The sequence below is a fragment of the Varanus komodoensis genome, unplaced genomic scaffold (genome assembly GCF_004798865.1).
Source record: "Varanus komodoensis strain SLA01 unplaced genomic scaffold, ASM479886v1 scaffold10, whole genome shotgun sequence".
NCBI lineage: Eukaryota > Metazoa > Chordata > Lepidosauria > Squamata > Varanidae > Varanus > Varanus komodoensis.
In genome coordinates this window covers 3,072,486-3,096,243 of record NW_025335269.1, presented here as the reverse complement: position 1 = coordinate 3,096,243, position 23,758 = coordinate 3,072,486, and the positions used below count along the sequence as shown (strand labels likewise).

Below are 23,758 nucleotides of genomic sequence, written 5' to 3'. Positions count from 1 at the left end.
TCTACCCACCTCTGTGTGACACCCCCTCACATACCTGTATGTCACCAACAGATCCCCTCTGAGTCTCCTCAAGCCACCAACCCTGTGGCCCTGCGCTGCATTAACTCTAACCTGGCTATATCCTTCTGTAACAAGGGGCCCAAAACTGAACACAATACTCCAGTTGTGGGTGCACCAGAGTCCCTCAGTCTAGAAGCCACACTTCTGGCTATGCAACCAAGGGTGGCGTTCACCCTCTTGACCACCGCATCACACTGCTGACTCATGTTTAGCCTGCAGTCAACCAGCACCCCAAGATCCCTTTCACAAGTGCTGCTTTCCAGCCACTTGTCCCCTATCCTGTACTTATGACACCCATTCCTATGCCACAAGTGCAAGACCTTGCACTTATCTACGTTGAACACCATCCTGTTGTCTCCTGTCCACTTCCATAGTCTGTATCCAGATCCTTTTGGATCTGGAGTATCTGCTTCGAGGGCACCTTAGCCCAAGTGGCCCATTTGTTGGACATGTGTGAGCAGGCTTTCTCTTATATTACCCCCAAAGTATGGAATATGCTCCCTCTCCCCACTCTTTTGGATTTTGGAAAAGGTCTATAGATGTATCTTTTCAGATTAGCCTTTAAAAATGTTTATTTCTTTTTAAAGCTTCATTTTATATTCTTGTTTTTATTGTTGCAAGGTTTTATTAATCAAAGAAGATGTAACATTGTATACAACCTGATGATTTTAATGTATTTCTGATGTATCATCACCATTTAAAGTAAAAAAGCAGCCTTTTATGTATACCTGGTGGCCCTGGTGGGCCTATGTCTCCTTTTTCACCTTTGATGACCAGTGGACCACGTTCACCCCAAGAACCTGTTTTTAGAAAATGTTTTCATGAGAAAAACTTATCTCAGTTAAAGGAGATGCATGGCAGATGGCATCAGCATGGTAGTAGACAGAAGCATATGTTCACAGTGTTCTGTTAACTAGCGACATTCTAAAGCTCCAGTGTTTCTAAAGTGACAACCTTAAACGTCTGACAGCTTGGTGCTTTAAAAGCTGGTCCAACCCAAGAGATAGCACTTTTGTATTTTCTGATTGTACTAAGCACATCTAAGTTATGTCAGCCATTCTGCTGCGCTACTGACAATGTATCAGTATTGTACATTGTATCAATGTATTCTGATGCATGGAACTGCTCTGTCCATTTGTTCCATTGTACCAAAACAAGTTCTTGCTTCATGTTGGAGGCAGACAATGATTGCAAGCATAGCAGGCATCTCTTTGAGGCAGCTGAGTGGTCTTTACTCCCATTAGAATAATTTCAACTAAACTCTAAAGACCTAGAAAGCTGAGTTTGAAAGGCACCATGTGACTGAAGGTATTATTAGCAGTCATTTTCCAGGGCACCCCACCAAGGAAAGAGGGGTGGGTGGCTATTTTGAAAGGAGCCTTTTCTGTTGTGGCACCCTGAGTGTGAAATGAGCTTCTCAGAGATGCTGGCCTGAAATGGATTAAAGGAGTGAGAAAAGGAGACCTCACAAGTCCATTATCTTGCCTGTCCACGCACTCACTTTGTTTTTGGCTCTTTGTTTCCATTCTACAAGTAACTATTTACATCACTAGAGTTCAGATTTGGGGGCCACAGTTACTGACAAACTTACCACCTATAGCTTCTTGGTTGCCAGCATGATTGGTGCCAGCCTACACAGAAAGAGACCAACCATGTTCAGGATATAGTTAACAAAAGTATATCCAGGAATGGCATCTTCATGTGACCATTCTTACCTTTGATGATGCTCTTAGAACCAAGGCACAGTCTACCCAAGCAATAGCAATAATGTTTTATGTAACCTTCAATGGATTACCAAAGTATGATGACTCAACAGCAACAGTTGTGGCCTGTTTAGTGTAGCAGGTTCTTTGCCATGCAGCATGCATTCTTGCAACTCTAAGAAAATACTATATGTCATGCTGTTTCATGCGGTTAAAGTTAGCCACTATGTTTACTTCAAGTGGTCATTAAAGTGTAACTGTGAGAAGAATCTGGATTTTAAAATAGCAAATTATGTTGAAACATCTACTGAAATTACATTCACCATCTAATTGCACAAATGGCAACTTAGGGATAAACTGGGTGACTCTACAGATTTGTAACCAGATCCCTCCAGAGGTTTTAAAAGGGTAAATGTAGATATAACCCCCCCACACACACACACACACAATTTGGAGTAGTACCATATTGCTGAGGGTGGTACTACACTTTTCCCCTGTGCTAGTTTCCTGATCTGAACTCCCCATCCATGGGAGCTATTATTAGCCTCACAGAGGGAAAGGATAAGACTATGCTGTACTGAGCTTCATGTTTAACTGGAGATACCAGGGACTGAATTGGGGTCTAAGGTACATGCTCCACCATAGAGACTTAGATCTTTTCTGGGATGTGGATATGCACCCCTCCTCCCATATCCCCATCAAAGGACACAGCCATCTGGGAAGCTCAAGAGAGTATGAATGAACATCACAATGCAAGTAGGGCTATGCATACATGGATAGGCATAAATAAGCATGGATTTATTCATTTGTTTTGCTGTACATATGCAGCAGTGGTGTAAGATGCCCCATCTCCTGAAGCATTTTGTGGTGGCTCTGGGGACCACTTTAGAGGACCTCAGCTCAAGGATGGCCCCTTCAAGGCACGGCACCTGGCTACCTTCCTGCTCTCTCATGCAGGAGACTCTCTTGGAGCAAAAGATCAGGTGGGCCTTCTGGAGAAGTCACCTTCTGTAGTCTCTCACTTTGGAAAAGTCTTCCCACAGAGAGAATGGACAGGTAGCCTCTGTAAATTGGGCTGCTGGCCACTTTGTAAGATTGACACAGCTCCACAGAGAGGCTGCCTGCCTACTGTGTCTCCTGCTTTAGGAGAGACCTCATAGCGAGAGATGAAGTAGGCAACCTACCTGATCTCTTCCTCTGAGCTCCTTTCCAAAGCAAGAGATTGGGTGGATGACCTCTCCGGAGAGTCTGCCCACCTGTCTGATCTCTTCCTTTGGGACTCACTCAAAGGAATGAGAGATGGCAGAGCAGCAGGTGCTCCCTCAAGGAGTCCTGCTTGTTTGCCACTCTTCCACTGTGGCATATTCTTTAGTCAGGGAGTGCAGTGAATATGGTGGTTCTGGGGCCTACAAGAGCCTTTCCAGCTTAGGGGGGTGGGCGTGATTTGCCACCTCTCCCAACCTGCCATCCAAACAGAGGAGTCATCATGCCTCAGGGAAGGGCTTGCCCTGTGCATATATTTAAATAAAACCTGCTGTTTACAAGAAAAGGGCTGATATTGGAAAGATTTACTAAAGACTGAAGCTAGGTTGAAAATCAGTAACTTAAAAACACACTATGTACCTACAGAGAAGTTTACTGTCAGACATGCACAGAGCACCTCTGTGAGGACAATATTTATTTTCTAAGATAACATAGAGCTCTTGCTTATAGCCCAAGTAATAATGATATAAAGATTAAATTCAGCCCAAGGCCAACAGTTTTTATTTCTCTAAATCCTCTGTTTTAAAAAGCACATAAATAAGTGATGTGCTATCTGCTGTGTTAAAAGTTTGGCCCTACTTTGAAGGCACACACTAAGCATATAGCATTATCAGGGTAGATAGTGAAGCAATGCACAAGAACAAAAACCAGATACATCTGAATAGGCTGTGATACGCATTTGTGTTGCTAGTCCTCATGATCCATGCATACAAACTTATAATTATTAATGAGAAATATTAAGCATGGATACTGTAGATGACTTACTGTGGTTTTGCACTGAGGCCGGGGAGAAATGGGGAAAACTGTCTATTCAAGATATTGGAGGAAAATAAGTATAGTAAATAGTAATTAAAAAAAATAAAAATAAAAGCAATACATTCATAAAAAGATGCCTGACTTGCTTGGAAGGATTTTTCAGTTTAGACATTGAAAACTCACACACTAGTGTATTTCTGGTTGCAAAATAATGTACATGCACATTAGGGTCAATTTCTTAGGGCAACACATTGCATGCAAATACAATTTCCTGCCTAACAAGTGGGAAATCCATTTGAGGAGGCATTATTGAGCAGGAACATTGCCCCCTGCCTGCTTCTTCCTGTTCATTTGCAATCAGCTGGGCCCACTGAAAACACAGTTGGACCCACAGTTTTGTCAAGATAAAATAGGTCTGAGAGCTTGAATGTTAAAAACATGCTTGCAATGGAACATACAGAGGATTTATCATTTTGGAGCACTTTGTGCTCAACAGGAACAAGCCTCTGGGAAGCTCACCAGTGCAGTGTCATGGAGATAAACATCCTTAGTCTCAGCATCTGATAATCTTGCCTCTGAATACAGAGACTGTCTTTAACTGTCATGGGTCATGGCCACCTATTTTCCATGACAAAAATATCCTCCAAGACCCTTTGGATTTTGCAATTTAGTTAATGCCAGACACACTGAGAAATGTGAGCCCACTTACTTCTCTACCGTATACCACACGGCCTGGAGGCCCTGGAGGCCCAGGTGGTCCACGCAAACCAGGGAGACCCTAAAAGGACAAATATGACAGAATTGATTGACTAAAAATAGATTAAGAGAACTGAATACTCTCAAATTGCACCACATGGCCTTGAATGTGTAACAGAGGAATTACATGCCTCACTGATTTTGAATCCTAGCTTTTCATGTACCTTTTAAAGAAAAGGTAGGATTTCATTCTCCATGACTTCCAAAGGAAGATTATGAAACATCATATTGATATGGGCAGAAAAGGGTGTGTGAAGGGGTAGCATTCTTAACAGCAGGAGGTAAAGCCTCAAGAGTTTGGCCTTCCTTCTACCTCCCCCCCCCCCCCCCCCCCCCCCGTTGAACTGTACTGCTTTTCACTTGGGGGAAAATTGTGTTTTATATGCAAATATTTGATCCCCAGTACTATAGTGGCAGGATAACAATTTCAGTTTCAGCTTATTTTTCCCTGGCCCATTTGAAAAGCTCATTTTGGGGTTGTTGCAACTGAACAGACTCTTATAGGTAGAAGTGCTTGAGGAATTCAGTCTTTGAAATTCTGTTGCAAAGTGATCATCACCTTCTGGACTAATGTGCAGAGTGGGACAGGATTACACTTTCAATTTTGACTTTTTTAATTTTCAACTCAAATACATTATAGAATGCATTTCAAAATTCAAATTTTAGCTTAAAATGTAAGAAATGTATATTTCAAGTGGAATAACATTTATAAAGCTGTGCCAAGTGCTTCACAACACACTTGACTATACAGTTCCAGATAAGAAACAAAACATGGTATTTTTTCTGTCCTTTCTGGGTCACCATGCATACTAGGATTTTTGCCTGCATTTGCTTCAGTGGAACCCAAATTATATGACAGGAAATTAGAACATGTGTTTCTCTAGATTTATTGTAGTTTATTATAGTAGTTTTATATTTATTGTACTTTTATACATTTTGTAAGCCATCCTGAGTGCTTGAAGCGATAGGATGGGGTATAAATGCATGTAATAAATCATAAATAAAATAAATAATAAATATATATTATTAGACTATAATTCCCATGGCCAGTAGTTGTAGTACAACTACAGTAGAGGGCCACACATTCTCCACCCCTGTTCTGGCTTTTCATCACTTTACTCTCATCACTTTATTCTGATTACTTATCATTTTGTTATGTAAGACTTGACAACTGAATGTATGAACTGACTACTGAAAGGTACTGCATTTAAGGCAATACAGGTGGATAGGAAAGTTCTATCTGAGGTACAATCACTCATGCATACATAGAACACACCCTGAGGCTGCAAACACACTGAGAAACATGTTTTGCACTCCTGAAAGAAACTGTATGCGAATACTTCATGTGCTTCCAGAAATCAGTCTGCAATGTGGATCATTCTGACCCATGTTTGTTCTACTTGATATAAAAGCATGCATCTAGATACATAGATAGGATTAGGATGTAAGAGGAATCATGTTGTATTAGGCCAAGAGTAGGAATACACAAATCAGAAAAACTTGAGCTTGCAAAGACTGAGTTACAGTCAGAGTTGAGTCTATATCAGATTGTGCACTTTTTTTTTTGCACAATTCTTTTTGCAGATGCTCATGAATAGAAATGACATAACAATATTTTTTCAAATATACATATTATGTATGTTTTTAAATTGCACCACTTATCTCTCATTGATTAAAGCAAATTTGTACACCTTCTTGAAACATACACAATTTTCTTTATGTGCACTTTTCAAATGCATTCATTTTCTGAGCTCAGAAATGTATGGGCTTGAACTGCAAAATGCCTTCAGGTCTGCACCGAGTTCCAGGAGGTACAAACTGGGCAAATTCTGGGCAAAACAAACTGAAATTAATTTCTCATACATCCATAGCCTATGTCCCATTTTAACTAACATCCTGCTCCTAACAGGCCAGCCTAAGGCTTTCAGGAAAACCACAAGAAGGGTTTGAAGGTAACAGCCCTCTTCTGTTGCATGCTTCTCCAGCAAATGGATTTCAGTGGACCCTTCCAAGTATGGAGACTCCATTTGTTTGCCAACACTACTAATAAACCTTGTCTACTCCCCTTTTAAAACCACCTTAACCAGTAGCTGTCACCACATGCTGTGGCGGTCAGTTCTGTGTTAATTATGCATTCAATGAACAAGTACTTCCTTTTCTCTGTCCAGACCATAGTTGCATCTCCTTATACAAGGAGTAGGAATATTTCACTTCTATAGCACTTACATATAATGTTATACCCCGTTCACCTTTTATGCCTTTCAGCCCATTCAGGCCAGGGCGTCCCTGGAAGAAACACACACACACAAGACAAACAAATGTAGTAATGCCTATATAAAAATAATGATTAAAAAACTTCACAGAAAAAAATGTACATACAGATCGGCCAGGAAAACCAAGTTCTCCTTTAGGTCCAGGGGGTCCAGTTAATCCCTAAAGACAAGAAAGTCTATTATGAGCAGAATAACTGAAATATGTGAAATGTGTTTGTGGCTGCAAGCAATAACAACAATATAATAAAATATTATTCATAGAAATACATGTGTACTTTTAATATTTTTACTGGCCAAAAAGCTGTATTATGCTGCATAGGATGCTACACAGAAGCATGGGCACCTAAATGTGGTGTACCCTTTGTTTAAAAACAGATAAGGTTATGATGCTTCCAGATGAAGAGCTCCTAGCACTAACAATAAAATAGCTTGTTTTTTTGGTTAATAAATTAACTACAGTTCAAGAAAAGACAGACAAAGCATTAGAAAAACATGCAGAGGTTATATGTTGAAGAGGATGACTAACAGACATCTTCTCTCTGTCTGTCACTCAAAGGATGGAGTGACTGAATCTTCCAAAATAGTGCTTCATCAGGAAAACTTATTAATTCTGATAGGTTGATTAACTGTAGAAGTCCTACATGAAATAAATGCCAAATGCCTTGGCAAAACTTGTGGTGCAGTTATCTTGGTATCTTGGTATCATTGGAAAAAGCAGGGGGCCCAATTCTTGAGAGATACTTGCAAAAGGTTTTGGCCAACATCCCCACAGATACTGGGGACTGGAAGAATAGGATATGCTTGCTTATATTTTTGTTCTGGTGTATGGAATGGAAATAAATGAAAGCATAATCACATCTTTTCCTCTTAACAATGAGTGTTATAAACTTTGGTTAATAATATTGAATATTCTATCATTCTTTTCAATATCTTAAAAAGACATTGAATGCTGAAGTTATAGCAAAGTGAGAATGTACAGATAACTCATTTAAAGGCTAATGATTATTTAACTAAAAATTCTTACATAACAGCCTTATTTAAAATAATTTAGCATGAAGAATGTATATAATAATTAAGAACCTACAAGAACAAATAGATTGCAGTAACCTGCTAAAAAACCTAGCTTGCTTAGAATTTCTGTTGGAACTTCTAAGCAGCTGCTGGCTTCTGGGAACTTGAAGAGAATGCTGACCTCGGCGCATTTTCATGTGATCCTACTAGGCAGATGTACTTATGCAAGAGTGCATGCTCAGGATCACTTAGTGCAGGTAGTTATATGCAGATGCAGTGGCTTTGTAAATTTATAAATGCATGTTGGTGGATCATGGGGATTCTAGTAAAAATCAAAATTAGACCATACAAACCTGAAATTATTTCACCTCAATTTGCAACAAGTACTGCTCAGACTTTCCTAAATAAACTTACTCAGAAGTATGCATGCTTAAGATTCGAGTCTTAAAATAATCTCTAATTCTTAGTCAACAAAGGGGAATTGATCAATCAGTTCGGTATCACTCTCACATTACTGTCCATAGGATTACATTATGCTGAATGAAGTCAATAGACCCCATAAAAAGAGAGGAAGAGTTATGTCCCAACATTCCTGACCATAGGACAGAAGAAAAGGAGTTAAGCTGAAATTAAGAGAAAGGGTGAGAGTGGATGCTGCAGAAATGATGTAGGCAAGTAGTACCTAATGAATCTGGTGTAGATTTATTCCAAATTAAATCAGATGTTGGATTTTAAGAGCAGTGACAGCAGGTTCTTTATCCATGGTGGAAGCACAGCTTCACAACCTGCATTGCAGTTGTGCACTGCAGCAAATCAAATGCTAGATCAGTGCTGAATCCCACTCCTGAACTCATAATTTAGGTAGCTTTATCTACTTTTATCTATTTTTAAAGCAGCACATGTATGTTTATTAGTATTCATCATTCACCATACAAAAACATTTAAAAATAACTGCCAAAATATTCCAGAGATGGAGTAAGATGCAGGTTGGGTGCTGATCTGTAGTTTTGCTCAACATCCAGCTTTTCTCCATTGTAGCCAAAAGCCTTTGGAAGCTATTAGAACAAGGATTTGTTTCCCAGAGCTTATTCTGTTACAAATCAGTGGAGCTGCTACTGATCTACATTTAAAATTGTTATGCAACTTAACATATTTGTTGATGACTTGTTTTATGAGCAAAGATTTGTTTTATGAGCAAAAATTGAGCTTATGTATAGTGCAATCTATTTAATTGCTTTCCTTAAGCATTTCAACACATATTTACTAGGGAGGACATTTCTAAGAAATTTGTGGGATTATTTCTGAGCAAACATAGTTAATATTGAACTGTAAGGGGCCTAAAGAATGTGAAGATAGAGTTGCGATTGGATCATAAAAGTCCTGCAGTATAACCCTGAAGAAAATTATAGCCCTAATATGTCAAAGGTGGGCAACTCATTGCCCGCCAGATATTGCTGGACTGCATCTTCTATCATCCTGAGGCTAGATAGGGCTGATTCAAGTAGTAGTCCAACAACATCTGGAAGACCACAAGTTGCCCACCCATTGACATACACACACTTGATTTTTCTTTGAAGAACATTAATTTGTTCAAGCTGCTCCTGTTCTAGTACTTGCATCCAGACTTTTAAGTGATATATTTTGTTCACTTGTACTCATCCTATTTATTGATCAAAAACAAGAGCAACAATAAACTATAAAGTATTTCACAGGCCACCCAGAAGAATTCATTCCTTTTTGAGACTATAAACTCCTCAGTGTTATTCAAAAGCTCTTACTGTTGTAGTCACACCATAATTGCCTTATGTGAGATTTGAATCTTTTTATTTAAATGTCAACTAACTTGTATGGATAGAAATTAAAGCTGAATTTAATGGTCATATGCATTCATATAAGGGGCACAAGGGCAGTGTCATGGCTAGATGTGGGACCTGGCAGATGATTCAGATCCCTGCTCAAACAAAAACTCTGTGGAGTGAGGCTAGAAGCCACATTTTTGGCTATGCAACCAAGGGTGGCCTTTGCCCTCTTGACCATCACATCACACTGCTGACTCATGTTTAGCCTGCAGTCAACCAGTACCCTGAGGTCCCTTTCATAAGTGCTGCTCTCCAGCCACTTGTCACCTAACCTATACTTATGACACCCATTCCTATGCCCCAAGTGCAAGACCTTGCACTTATCCACACTGAACGCCATCCTGTTGTCTCCTGCCCACTTCCATAGTCTGTCCAGATCCTTTTGGATCTGGAGTACCTGCTCCTCAGCTGTGGCCACTGCTCCAGTTTTAGTGTCGTCTGCGAATTTGATCATTGCGCATTGAGCATTGATGAAAAGATTAAACAGGATCGGCCCCAGGACAGAGCCCTGGGGGACTCCGCTTGTCACTGGCCGCCATCCCGATGATTCCCCACTAATGGTTACCTTCTGCTTTCGGTCAGTCAACCATGCCCTAATCCACCGGACAGTGCTTTGGTGTATCCCAAAACTCCTCACTTTCTCCACCAGGATATCATGGGGCACTTTGTCAAAGGCCTTGCTGAAATCCAGGTATACCACATCCACTGCATCCCCTCCATCTAGCCATCTCGAAACCTTGTCATAGAATTCCACAAGGTTTGTCTGGCAGGACCTGTTTTTGTGAAAACTGTGTTGTGTGGCTGTCAGCCTCCCTTCCCTATCTAGCATCACTAGATCTCTCTCCATTATGAGCCTTTCCATTGTTTTTCCTACAATGGACATAAGGCTAACAGGTCTGTAATTCCCCATGTCCCTTCTACTACCCTTTTTGAAAATTGGGACCACTGATGCCCCCCTCCAGTCTTCTGGAACTTCACCCATTCTCCATGAGGCCTCAAAAATGGAGGCCAGCGGGCGTGAGAGAACCCCTGCCAACTCTCTAAGTACTCTCGGGTATAACCCGTCAGGGCCTGGCGCCTTTGTAATGTCCAATGCCCTGAGGAGCCCCTCAACTTCAAGGGGGGTGACTCTAATCTGTGCCCCTAAGTCCCCAGCCTCATCTAATCTCCTATGCGGATATCCCCCATCCTGCTTTGGGGAGAACACAGAGGCAAAATAGTCACTTACTTAAGATCATCAATAATGACGTAGACAGCAATGGAAAGAAGTGCGATTCCTAAGGCTTGGTGAAGCTCCAGAACTTGTCATGGAGCATAGACTGCAAATAGGGCATTGAAGGAGTTCTTGATAACCTTGGGGAGCTACATACAATGCTGGGCCAGAGAGGGAAAAGATGCCATTCATAATACTATGGGAGTTTTAGAAAAAATATGTACCGTATTTTTCGCTCTATAAGACGCACTTTCCCCCCTCAAAAGTAAGGGGAAATGTCTGTGCGTCTTATAGAGAGAATGTGTGTGTGCCCGATGCCCGGGACGCTGCCGGCCCACCTGCACCACGTGGCACCACCTGGCCGGCACACACTTGGCGCATGCTGCTCCCTCCCCCCGGTGCAGGTGAGAGCTGTGCCGCTCAGGGGGAGCGGTGCGGAGGAGGAGGAGCTGCAGGCTTTAACCCGCCGGCCACACGGAGAGACAGACTGCTCACCCCCACCGCCCGGGAAGACCTGCTGCTGCCGCCGCCCAGAAGACCACTGCCGGCACGCTGCCGGCCCAGCTGCACCACACCTGGCTGGCACGCACTCGGCGCGCCCCACTCCGCCCCCCTCCTCCGGCGCAGGTGAGAGCTGTTAATCACAGGTCGGTATGTGTTTTCAAATGGCAACCCATCTTTTAATGAAGCCCATGGGGAAGTGATGGGGAATGTCCCTGTGATTATCAGAAAGCTTTCCATGGATCCCTCCTCTAAAAACTAGGTGCGTCTTATGGTCAGGTGCGTCTTATAGAGCGAAAAATACAGTACATCACTTTTGACACTGATGGAATCGAGTGAGCTTTCCCCACAAGTAATATATCAATTCTACCCTGACCTTTGGAGTTTTGCAAGCGGCATACCCAGGAGTAGCCCAGCAGATACCCTGTGGAAGGTTGCATTTAAAAGGAGAAGGTATTTATGTAGGAGGAATCTCTGTCTTATAAAGGTAAGAGAAGAGCAGATTTTATTTACTTTGTACCCATATTTAGTTATTTCATGAAAGTATTGACTGGATTTGTGTCATGCCCATTGTGAATGGCAAGCCATAGTGGGTAGTTGTATCATCCAAACTCAGACTGTTCCTTGCAGGGTGGCTTGTTCATGAGCAAGCCATAGCTTGTTCTAAACGTTGTACCCATGATGAAGTCAGTTACACTGGAAGCAAAGTGAACCCCTTGGCGTAAGTGGCAAGAATCCTTGCTGTTCTTACCAACTTCATCCAGGCTATCACCAGTGATAGTCTACCCTTCAAATGGAGTGATCATCACTGGATTAGAACTTTGCCTTGCTTTCCCTGACAGCTGTCAAAAAGCAAATCCTCAAGGGAAATCAAAACCACAAGTGATATTTGCTTACTTTAGTGGATGGTTACTAGATTAACCCCTTTGCAATGTGCTCTACTTTTTTTAGCTGGACTTGAGTCTTCTCAGTATCCTAGATCCTTCCCACCATATCCCAAGATTCTAGGTACCCAGAAAGGAAGAGAAATGTGAGCAGTCCCTTTTTTTTATTGGGGCACAGTGCTTTGACACCTAATTCAAATTCTGGCTTTAGGGACTTTGACAAGGCTATTCAGGGCTTTTTGACAGGGGAATGTACATCTGCATATACACCTACCAAAAAAACTCTGATCATGGCTTTGTTTTCCTTTGACAGCCCTTCTTTTTGACAGATGTCAAGGAAAGCAAAGAAAAAATAAACTTCCTTGCAGCCTTTCTGGGTCAGTGTCCATGGTGAGCATCTGCTACAGTAAGCAACCCCCAGAACATTGCCCATTTTAGACCCACAGAATTGTGCAAGTGTGCACTTGTCCATTTCCAATTAGACACAAAAATACATTTGCACATTTGGAGTAAATCATGACAGACTCTTCAGCATGCCACTTTGGCACTTTGGAGGGACGTTCAGTTCAGAGACTGTTGTAAAAGGACTGGTGATTATTTATTTATTTAAAACATTTGTACGCCACCTATTGCGCCATAGCAGTTCTAGGTGACTCACAATCAGGCAATTAAAACCATTATAGAACTAAGACAACAACCACCCCCTAATAAATGTAAAATCCAATAAATAAACTAAACAATTACAGCAGGAGACAAGTTGGCTCTGCCACAGAGACCCTGGAATCCCTGCAAAAATGAGAGTGGAAAGCAGGGGACAACCCACAGTAGGCTTGATTTTCTTTTAGGAACAATAAGGTGGTTCTGCCAAGGTAACAACAAACACACTGTGACTTCTTGCCAATATGGTTTAGCATAACTTATGAACTTGTATGTTCAGTGTCCCCTTCCCAACCTGCTGGGGGATGTTGGGAATAGTAGTCCAACATACTTGAAGAATACCAGGTGGGGGAAAGCTGCTTTAATGACCATATTTTACTTCCTGTATGCTGCTTTGAATTTTGTTCAAAATAATTAAGAGTACAAATAATGAATTTGTTTAACATTTTATAGTTTAATATAAGCTCAAGAGATTATTTCACTCTAACTTTTGTTGCAAGAATAAAGAGTGAGCAGCAAGAAAAGAAAGGAACAAAAGAAAGGGCTTTCTTTTCTAAGGGTTTGTGAATGTCTTCATGGGAAAAATGGGTTTGGCATTGATTTCACACAAGTGAAAATGTTCTAGACATTGGGTGTTGTTGAGGGAGAATAGACAGGTTTGCAGTACAGGCCAGTTTTGATGGCTGGAAATTCAATTGTCCCACAGTGAAAACATGTTGGTAATGGGTTCAGATTTAAAGCAAGTTTGTTTCCTATTAGTACTTCTTATTCCAGCTATTTCTTTTCTATTTCACTTTTTCATCCTTTACTTTTCTAGCAATGGTTGAATTATTTCTTGGTGTCCTATAGTGGATAGTGTTTATACCAAGTCTCCATCAAAAAAGAACATGGACTGATAAAAAACTAAGCAACTCACCACTGGGCCAGGTGGTCCCATTACTCCAGGTTCACCCTGTGAGGAAAAGGGCAGTATTTAGTGAATTTATTTATTTATTTATTTTTGGATTTGTGTGGCAGAACTAGCAAAAGAATGCAAACAATAATCCTGTAAAACTACCTTTTTTCCTGGTTTCTTTATCAATTCCATCAGTGAATCAGCTGATGCCAAGATAGTTCCTGGTTCACCCTTTTCACCCTAGAGAAAACAAAGAACAATTTTACATGCAAGAAACAGCACATACTTTCCAGCCATTGAGTCACCTGCTTGATTTATTCAAGCTGAGAACTAATACATGGTACCACAGCTCAAATACACATTGGTTCACAACCAAATCGGGTTGTGAACAAAAATTTCATGAAACGCATGAATGCAGTTGTGTTCGTGCAGGGAAGATGTGCATGATCATGGATGCGCTCCTGCAGGAAAGACAGGCGCAATCTTGGCCATCTGCCCCCCACAACCAGCACGATCGCGGCCATCTCCCCACCCCCCCGAGTGGGGAGATGGCCGCAATCATGCTGGGGGCAGGGGGGGAGATGGCCAAGATCACGCCCATCTCTCCCTCCTCTAGCGCGCCCCATTCGTGCCCGTTTTTCCCTCCCCCAGTGCGCCCTGTTCGCGCCCGTCTCTCTCTCCACAGTGTGGCTGCGATCATGCCCGTCTCTTCCCTCTCCCCCCCAGCATGCCGGGATAACGGGTGCGTGCAGGGATGACGGGAGCAATCTCGGTCGTGCTGTGGGGGTGGGGAGATGGCCATGCTTGTGCTCAGTGGGGGGTGGGGGGGAGATGGCTGCGATCTTTGTTGTCCTTTGTCACTTTGCTTCACATTTTTCAGATTTAAAAAAATGGTTACAGAATGGATTAACCTTATTTACATTGAACCTTATGGGGAAAATTAACTTGGCTCATGACCAATTTGGGTCACAACCAGAGTCCTGGAAGAGATCAAGTTTGTGAGCCGCTGTATGTATCTGACTTGAAATGAGAAGACTCATTTGTCTTCTGAATAAGAAGAAGCCGATGGCTATGAAGGAGTAAATCCTCCCTTTCCTCTTGACTTCTTCCTGCTCTCCACCAAACAAATGAGAATATATCTGCAAGGGTGGTCTCATCCTGAAAATCTAACTGCAGCAGGTAAGAATAACAGCAATCCAAGGGAAAACACAGGGGAAACTTGTATGGGGTGTTGAGGTCAATCTGGAAGTGCCCTCTCATTGCATGCAGTCCATATGTAACTACTCCCCTCCAGAGTTGGGGTGAGAGGGGGAGCAGCTTTGAGAATTTGCCGTAGAAGCTGGCTGTTCCCTTCCAGTGTCATCAAGAAGGGACTCCCCACAATCCCTTTTGGCAGCATTGCGCTTCTTAAAAGAGGGTTTCCTTTTTATTAAAAATATTAAAGGTTATGAAAGAACAGATAACTGCATGAACAGTGGCATTTTTAAGATGGGCTGAATCCACTGATGTCATCCTGCATTCCCTGCACCCTACACCACAGTCCTCCACACACCTTCAAAATATGCTCTGCAGGACTTAGAAGTCCCCAAGGAGAGATTTTCAGATGGTTCAGGAGGCCACAGAGGAGAAGAGAGAGAGAGAATACCCCATTGTGCTAGTGGACTTCCACTAGAATGATATTGGATTGAACCCAGTCTGGTGACTGTGCCAGCACTCAGTTCACTTGTGTACACATCTGTCAGTCTGGCTGCAAACACACCAAGCATGCTCTTCGTCTTCTGCATCTATTCCAGATCCCTTCACAGAGACAAGATACACTATAACTTTCATTTCTATTGCTTTTGGGATGGCTTGCAATACGGGGGAACAGTGCTCTGCTCTGGAGATTCATCCCCTACCCAAGTTTACCTAAAGTGTCCCTTCTTCATAGATTGAGGCATGGCTCTGTAGAATCACAAAAAACCATTTTGGCAAGAGCTCTTCAGATACATCAACTTTTTAACTCCAGTTTTTAAACAATATTACCACTTTAAATGTTGGATTTAATGTTTTACTGTTTTAATTTAATTCTGAATTTTATTTTCCAAACTTTTTTTCAATTGCCTCAACTGGCTTCATAAAAGTGGTACAAAATTACAACACAGCAACAACAACAACAACACTGACCTAATGACCTGGTTTAGCCAGTGTCAGTGAGATATGGATGAATAATGCTGGAATACTTGTGGAGAAAAGGTCAGGCTTAACCTGCAAATATTTCCCCTTAAAAAAGATTAGGCAAAATCACCCTGCAAGGATGACTGCCATTGCCCAGAGGGAGCACAATGAGTCATCAAGAAGTGAGGGATGAAAATTTCCCATGTCAACACAAAGATCAGGCAAACAAAGAACACACCCACAGAAATTAGACACAGAGCAGATGGAAATAGGTAAGGCTATCAAGAGCAACCAAACAATCCATCAAGCTATTATTGCACATCTCACAGAAACAAGTTCAGAGAGAAAGGGTATTAAGGATTTAGAAAATGGACAAACTCTGAAAACAAACTTGGCAACCCAGCAGAATGGCATGACATAAACATTGTTTTCTTTCCTAATTTTCCACTATGTAACCACTGTGTGGTACAGTAGAATTGTACCAGTGGCAAAAGCATTTGTGAAAAGCACTTTCACAAATAATATCTGCTCTTTAAAAAAGCTTACCAAAAGTAGTGTTTTAAAAAAGAAGTGGAAGTGGAGTATTGTATCATATCATCTAATGAACACATAAACAACTGTGAGTAGGGAATGATGAGCATAAAGACATCTCTTATATAGAAAAGCTTTAAGGAAAAACTTAAGTAGAGGTCTGGATGGAGCTTCCACCAGTGAAAGAAGCTTATGCTATATTCTGGCTCTTCCTTCAGAAGTATGGAACTACAACTCCCACTCTTTCCAGTGGTCTTGCTGGCTGGGTGGAAGTTGTAGGGCCATACATCTGAAGAGTAGCAAGTAGTTGGCAAAGGTTGCTTTACTTATAAAACAGGACCCTATTTGTGTGTCTTCATATTACAAACCTGCTATCTTTTAACACTGACTATTAAACTTGCTTTCCTAGCTTGCTGTTAAACTGGAGTGAAAGACATTCCAAGTTCTTCATAACAAATAATGCAGACTGTAACTTTAAAGAAATGAACAGACAGCTAATAATTTCAAACATACATAATTAGATTATTTCAGACCTACAGACCCAGAGTATATTATCTTTTTCTCATATAAATTGTAGAAATACACATATAATTTAAAATTGAACAGAAAAACACATGTCTCTATTAAAAATGTTTTACATTATTCTTTGTATCCTCAACAATAGTCAACAATCTTCAAAATCAAAAAAGGAAAAGAAAGTGGCAAGTGGAAGAGAGTGGGATGTCTATTAAAATTCCAAATTCAAAACAGTTCCCAAAAAGGAATCCAAATGAATTCAAGTTATTGGATTTTACCACCCCTTACTACATTCAACTTTTTTCTCCTGCTGCAAAAAACTGATATATTTTAACTCCAGCGTTGGACACCTGTAGGTTTGTGCCTTTTTAGTGATAACTGTTTTTATGGAGTGGCAGTTGCTGCAGGGCCCAAGGTCCTGCTTTCTTGCTCCTTCTGCCAACGGGATTGTTAGCTGTAGGGAGTGGGGAGTGCAGAAGGGTCAAGCTAGGGCACACATACAGAATCTGCCTGCTCCTCTGCCCAAATAATTTCCCACTTTTGGATCTATCCACCTGAGAAAAAGGGTGTCCTAGCCAATTTTGTTATGTTCAGCAGGAAGGAAGCAGTTATACCAAATCATGGAACAATCGCATTCTCCTTTTAAAAGTGATGATACTCAAAATCTGGAATGTACTGAAAGATCACCCATGGCTATATTAATTGACCTTAGTTGTGAATATAACTGGGGATATACAAAAACTGCAATACAGTGTGATGTCATTTTTTCCTATTTCTCAGAAGTTATTTCTTTAAAAAGATCACTTTGCAGAAGGAGGTTTCATCCAAGCCCATTTAAAGGAAAACTGACACACCTGGCAAACAAAATGACCAAATTCTTATGAAACCTTTCTTTCACCAGGAATCTTTGAGCTCACCTATAAATATACCAGAGGAACTCACCCGTAGCCATTTCTGCACATTTCTAAATGCAATTTGTTGTTGCCATTCCACCCACTTCCTCCTTACCCGCTTTCCTTTCTGTCCTGGCAAACCTGGTAATCCAATATCTCCTTTTGGTCCTCTTGGGCCCTAGAAGAGAGACAGCAGAGACTTTCTTCAAATCAGAGCATTACAATTAGGCAGGTTCTGCATGTTGCTAAACATAATCGAAAACTAGATGTTATGGCAGAGACCTCTTTGAAGAATTAGGTCTGCGGGAGTGAGTGAGTGTGTGTGTGTGGGGGTGGGGTGGTTTAAAGTGCAGCAGGGAGAGAGAGGATCTAAATTCTGCCCCAGTCCACTTTCCCTTCCACTACTTAGTGCACATTTTCTGGTCATTATAGCTCCAGTAATGTTTGAGGGCACTGATCATGAAAGCTAGAGCAACCCAGCAAACTTGTTTATTTATTCTCATTTTGGGCTGAGAGTCTGTGACTAGTCCAATGTCACCCAGTTGGTTCCATGGCTGAGTGGAGACTAGAACCCAGATCATCTGTGTCCCACTCTTGTAGTTTTAACCACTACACCGCATTGGCTCTAAAAAACAAAAACAAAAAAACCCTTCCCTCACTTGTGCTGTCAGCCCTGTAAGGGCATGCAATCTACTTCTTCAGATATTACCAGAACGGAATAGGAACACACTCATCCATGATGGTGATGTAGTGAGGCTCACACAACGTACATTTTTACCTATTACAGAAATATAAAGCCTGAGAACTGATAACCAAACTACAACGTTCTGGGATTTCCAGACTGCCACACTACCTTTTCCCTTCCACTGATTAATTTGATGGCTTCTTGGCTTTTGTGTAGTGTTTTCCCCCACTTTAAAAGCCTGGCCTAAGGGCTTTATTACTGAAAATAGTGCTTTAAACTAAAACAGGCTGATGTGCTAGAATTTTGGGCTACACACCTTTTGCCTTTAGTCTTGCCCACCACTGGAATGTGGCCCCTGATTGCTGCTCCAAAATGTAATTCAGCACTCAGGCTGGAAAAAGTCCTGTCCTATGTCAAGACCATACAGGTTATGGATGTAAATACTGCTTTATTAGATCACGCATACATGGAAGAAAAAGTGTAACTGCATTGCAAGCCAGGCCCATGGATGTCAACATACCTCCTAGTCAGTCACTGTTGGGAAAATTTGGATAGATCTTGTCTGAAAAGCATTACTTCTGTGTGCTTTTGAAATTGTAGAATTAATTCTGTACTCCTTCTCAAAACCAAGCTAAGTCACTGTTTAAAATGGCATTGGAATTCAGTTTACCAGGAAGCATCTTCCTAGCCCAGAGGGCTTCATGTGCCCTGGTCATTCAGAATGTCTAGAGTCTAGATAAGGGTCTGAGCTTATCATGAATAGTTTCTCAGTAGCTTGAATTTACATTTTTTGTTTATTTATTTATTTAGGAAACTTCTATGCCGCCCCATTCACCAAAGCCTCGGGGCGGCTCACAAACATGTCTAAGCAGACCTGGAGATGGGTTCAAGTTACTCAACTAAAATGTCAATACACTGCAATTAGAAATATTGTAATCTCATTGTCTCTGTATGATTGACTGACATTCCTTTATCTGTTCTGTATGTGATGACCTCAGAACCTTATTGTAAAGTCTGCATTCCGTCATCAGTTGCCCTGTACCTGTGACGTGACTGGGAGTGTATAAAACTCTGTAGTTGTGTTGAAGCTTTGCAGCAGAGTTCACCTCTGCCTGCCTGGTAATAAATGCATTATTGTGAGTATGGACCTGCGGGGCACCTGGGTCATACAATAAAGCCACAGATGGTCTGGACACTTGATCTTTTCCAAAAACCTGAGTTTTATTTCCTCTTCTCAAATTGAGATTCCAGGATTCTGACATCATTTGGTGTTCATAGGCATGTAGGGCTTTTCCACATGAGTGGGAAGCCTGCTTGCCTCTAAATGTGTTCATTTGTACATAAGTGGTTCCCCTTCACATGTACTCCAGTCAAATGCATGTTGTTGTCCACCACTGGGAGGAGTGGCTAGGAAGTGTGCCAATGTTGGAGCACACAGAGATCAATATGGTTACCAACCTTTTTCCACATTTGCTGGATGTATTGAAGAAAAGATTTGACCAGAGCCCTAAATCTAATCTACTCCAGCTCTCATCCTTTTGAGGCCAATGTTATACCCCTGGAAATGTTACAAGTAGAAATAGCTCCTATCCCAGTTTCATCTCCCTTACATTTTACAGAAAATCTTCTTATGAAGTACATGTATGATTATGCAAAATAAATGTCATTTGATGTAAACTTAATGAAGTTACTTAAGGAAAACAAAAATATTGGGTATGTGGTTAGAATGGAGGGACAACATGCTCATTCCCAAAGTAGCCACTAACAATCCTAACATTTCTACAGTATTCCTTCTAGTGATAACCAGTTTCATATTATCTTCTAAGTTTATTTTTGGCATTAATTTTTATGGCATTGTGTAAATTTTGTGCTATACCAAATACTAAACCATTGATGAGATCATTTAAATGTTTACTATTTCAGAAATTTATAACACAGTGCTTACAGGAAATCCTGGCAGGCCGGGCTTACCATCTGGCCCCTGTGAAATGCAACAACAAAGCACATGAAAATATTTCACTCTGATTAAATGAAGCATGCAGTCTCTGGGTGTCTCCTGTTTGTGAATGTTATTTCATTTGAACTGCCTTTACACATTACACAGCTTTTAAAACATGGAGTTAGTTGCCAGCTGTCTGGATTCAAGGTTTAATTTGGAACAGCATTGACCAGATACAGGATGCATTTCTTGCTCACTGCAAAGTGACCCACATATCGTGGGGAAAGAGTGTAGGAACCACTTTTATGGGTTCATCCTTGAAGGCTGTTGTTACATTTAAAGGCTCACCATCACATTTGTGGGGCTGATCACTATTATGCACACTATTGAGTCACTCTTCCTGACCTTTGCTGAACAATGATTACGTGGTTATAATAATTGGCCACACCCATATACTTGTAACATTACAAGTAAACATTTCAACATTACAGAAGCATCAAACCAACAAAAAAGTTGATCCTACACCACCGCCATAACATTTAAAGGGCACTTCAAGCCCTTCCATTTCTTTTTTAATGTTGTTTAATCAGGTACAAAAACCTCAGACAACAAGCACACAGTCAGTGTAATTCTGCTTCCCCATGCCCACACTTCCCCTTTGTTGTTTCTCTGTGTCTATTTTAGGGTGGTTTCAGACAAGCTAGTTAAAAATGCTTTAATGGCAACATAGTCCTGTCTTATCCATGGAATTCTACATGGGGTTCAGACAGTACTGTCTTGTAACCTACAACTTCTATTTTTGTTTTTACCATACAAAAAAATTAAAGAAATGAAATATATGGACTCCCTGAACAATGACTTTTAATTGGTAACACTTACAACCCTCTGCCTAGAAGTACCCTTAGAGTGTAAACAACCCCTGCCAAAACAAACAAAAAACCATAGACAGAATACAGCCATCAAATAGAGCACATAAATAATCAAATACAATTAGAACAATTAGAAAGAATAAATAAAACAACTCAAGGGCAGAATTCAACTTATCAAAGAGAAGGGAATGTTGTTTGAGTGGGTAACCAATGGCCCTAGTAAAACCAAAGGCCCTAGTTAAAAGGACTATGAAGTTATATAAATTTGCAGATCACTGTTCCAGTTTAATACTCACTGTCAGTTACCTGACAGATCTTCCTGGTCCAGAGAGAAACAGTCTCTAGGAAGCAGGCAAGATTTATATATGATGTGTTACCATACTGCTAAAAGACATTCATATATTTAACATCTTGTTCATTCATGCTAGAGGTCTTCTTAGCCCAGAACTGCATCAGTATTTGCAAGTTTGCCTCACTGTTTTGATTCTTGGGAACTGCAGGATTTGAGAAAATAGTACCTTCATATACCTTAAGCACATCTTTTAGGCCAACAGGATTTAGTTGATTGATCTACTATTAGATGGAGTAATTCCTAGGCCTTATCTGTAACGCCCTAGAATACTGAGGTTGGAGACAACACTCTGACCTCAGAAGGGGGAGTTGAAGGTCCAGTCCTCTCCCTGGTATCTTGCAGTCAAGTATGGAAAGAACCATGGCTGACCACTCCCTCAGATCAGGAAAAAAACAAAAACAAAAACTTGGGATAGCAGGAAAAGGGGTATTTCAGTGGATGGAGGGGAGAGGAGCCTGGAAAGGCCAGAGTATAAGCTATCCTGAGCTTCCGCCTGTCTCCTTCCCTTCCTTTCCCTCCCCTCCCCCTCTGAACCACTATCACTAGATGGGAGGGAAAAACCCATCCAGGTGACATGCTTCTCTACTGGTCCTCCTTCCACTCTGCACTAGGTGATCAGAAGCCTCTAAGTTTGTTGTTGTTGTTGTTGTTAGTTGCGAAGTCGTGTCCAACCCATCGCGACCCCATGGACAACTTTCCTCCAGGCCTTCCTGTCCTCCACCATCCCCTGGAGTCCACTTAAGCTCACGCTGACTGCTTCAGTGATTCCATCTAGCCACCTCATTCTCTGCCATCCCCTTTTGCTTTTGCAATCTATTGTTCTCAGCATTAGGCTCTTCTCCAGGGATTCCTTCCTTCTCATTAGGTAGCCAAAGTATTTGAGTTTCATCTTCAGTATCTGACCTTCTAAAGAGCAGTCAGGGTTGATCTCCTCTAGGACTAACTGGTTTGATCACCTTGTGGTCCAAGGGACTTGCAGGAGTCTCCTCCACCACCACAATTCAAAGGCCTCAGTTCTTAGGTGCTCAGCCTTCCTTATGGTCCAGCTTTCACAGCCATACATTGCAACCTCTAAGTTTAGGGAATTCCAATTATTGAGGGCCCAACTGACAGCACTGCATCCTTTATAATTTAAAATCTTCTTTATGGATTAAAAAGTGCTTGCAGTTAATCAGAGAGATCATTATCTCTTCCTAATACATGTACAGCGGTACCTCGGCTCACAAACTTAATCCATTCCACGACTCTGGTCGTGACCCAAATTGGTTGCAAGCCAAGTCAAATTTCACCATAAGATTCAATGTAAATAAGGTTAATGCGTTCTGTAATTTTTTTTTTTAATCACAAAAATTTGAAACAAAGTAACAAAGAACAACATAGTAACAAAGTACAGTACAGTAAAGAACACAAACCTAGGTGGTGGGGGCAGGTTATTGTTTGGAGGGAGAGTCCAAACGATAATTGAGCAATAGCGATTGTGCTGGGGGTGGGGCAGGGAGAGGCTGAGATCATGCTTGTGCAGGGAAGATGGGCATGATTGTGATCATCACCCGATGTGGAGTTCATGACCTGAGGCAATTTTTTTCTGAAATTTCTGTTTGCAACCTGATTTGGTCATGAACTGAGGCATTCGTGAGCTGAGGTACCAGTGTGTGTGTGTGTGTGTGTCAGCTGTAGCTAGAAGTCACTGCCTTGAGAAGATATATTCTGTTTTTTCTCACATGTAGAACTTGCCTTGATTCACCCATGCATTACATAAAAAAGAGATATGCATCTTCCCTCTTCAAATCAATTGCTTTACTAGTACAGAAACGGATGCAGATTTAAAACTCATATAATTTAATTAGATTTCCTTGACTTGATGAAAGTCCCTGTAAATCAGAATACTATGTCCAATCTTTAAATGCAAATTCACTGTTTAAGGTTCGGAGCTAGTTGTTAGTTCAAGGATTTGTGCTGTTTTTAACTTTTTGGCTAAGATTTTC

The 23,758-nt window shown here is 41.2% G+C and overlaps 1 protein-coding gene across 2 annotated transcripts in view; it reads right to left on the bottom strand.

Moving 5' to 3' along the window:
- Positions 1 to 23,758, bottom strand: part of COL15A1 (collagen type XV alpha 1 chain) — a 222,073-nt gene that overhangs the window by 27,514 nt on the left and 170,801 nt on the right. The window contains exons 24-33 of one of the 2 annotated variants that reach the window (XM_044452802.1): positions 20,559 to 20,594; positions 18,044 to 18,106; positions 13,994 to 14,071; positions 13,853 to 13,888; positions 6,918 to 6,971; positions 6,765 to 6,824; positions 4,492 to 4,560; positions 3,792 to 3,833; positions 1,652 to 1,691; positions 789 to 860 (exon numbers count right to left, since the gene is read on the bottom strand). In XM_044452802.1, coding sequence (XP_044308737.1) covers positions 789 to 860; positions 1,652 to 1,691; positions 3,792 to 3,833; positions 4,492 to 4,560; positions 6,765 to 6,824; positions 6,918 to 6,971; positions 13,853 to 13,888; positions 13,994 to 14,071; positions 18,044 to 18,106; positions 20,559 to 20,594 — 550 coding nt within the window. Of the gene's footprint in view, positions 1 to 788; positions 861 to 1,651; positions 1,692 to 3,791; positions 3,834 to 4,491; positions 4,561 to 6,764; positions 6,972 to 13,852; positions 13,889 to 13,993; positions 14,072 to 18,043; positions 18,107 to 20,558; positions 20,595 to 23,758 lie in introns of both variants that reach the window. The other variant, XM_044452793.1, reaches the window with a different exon arrangement.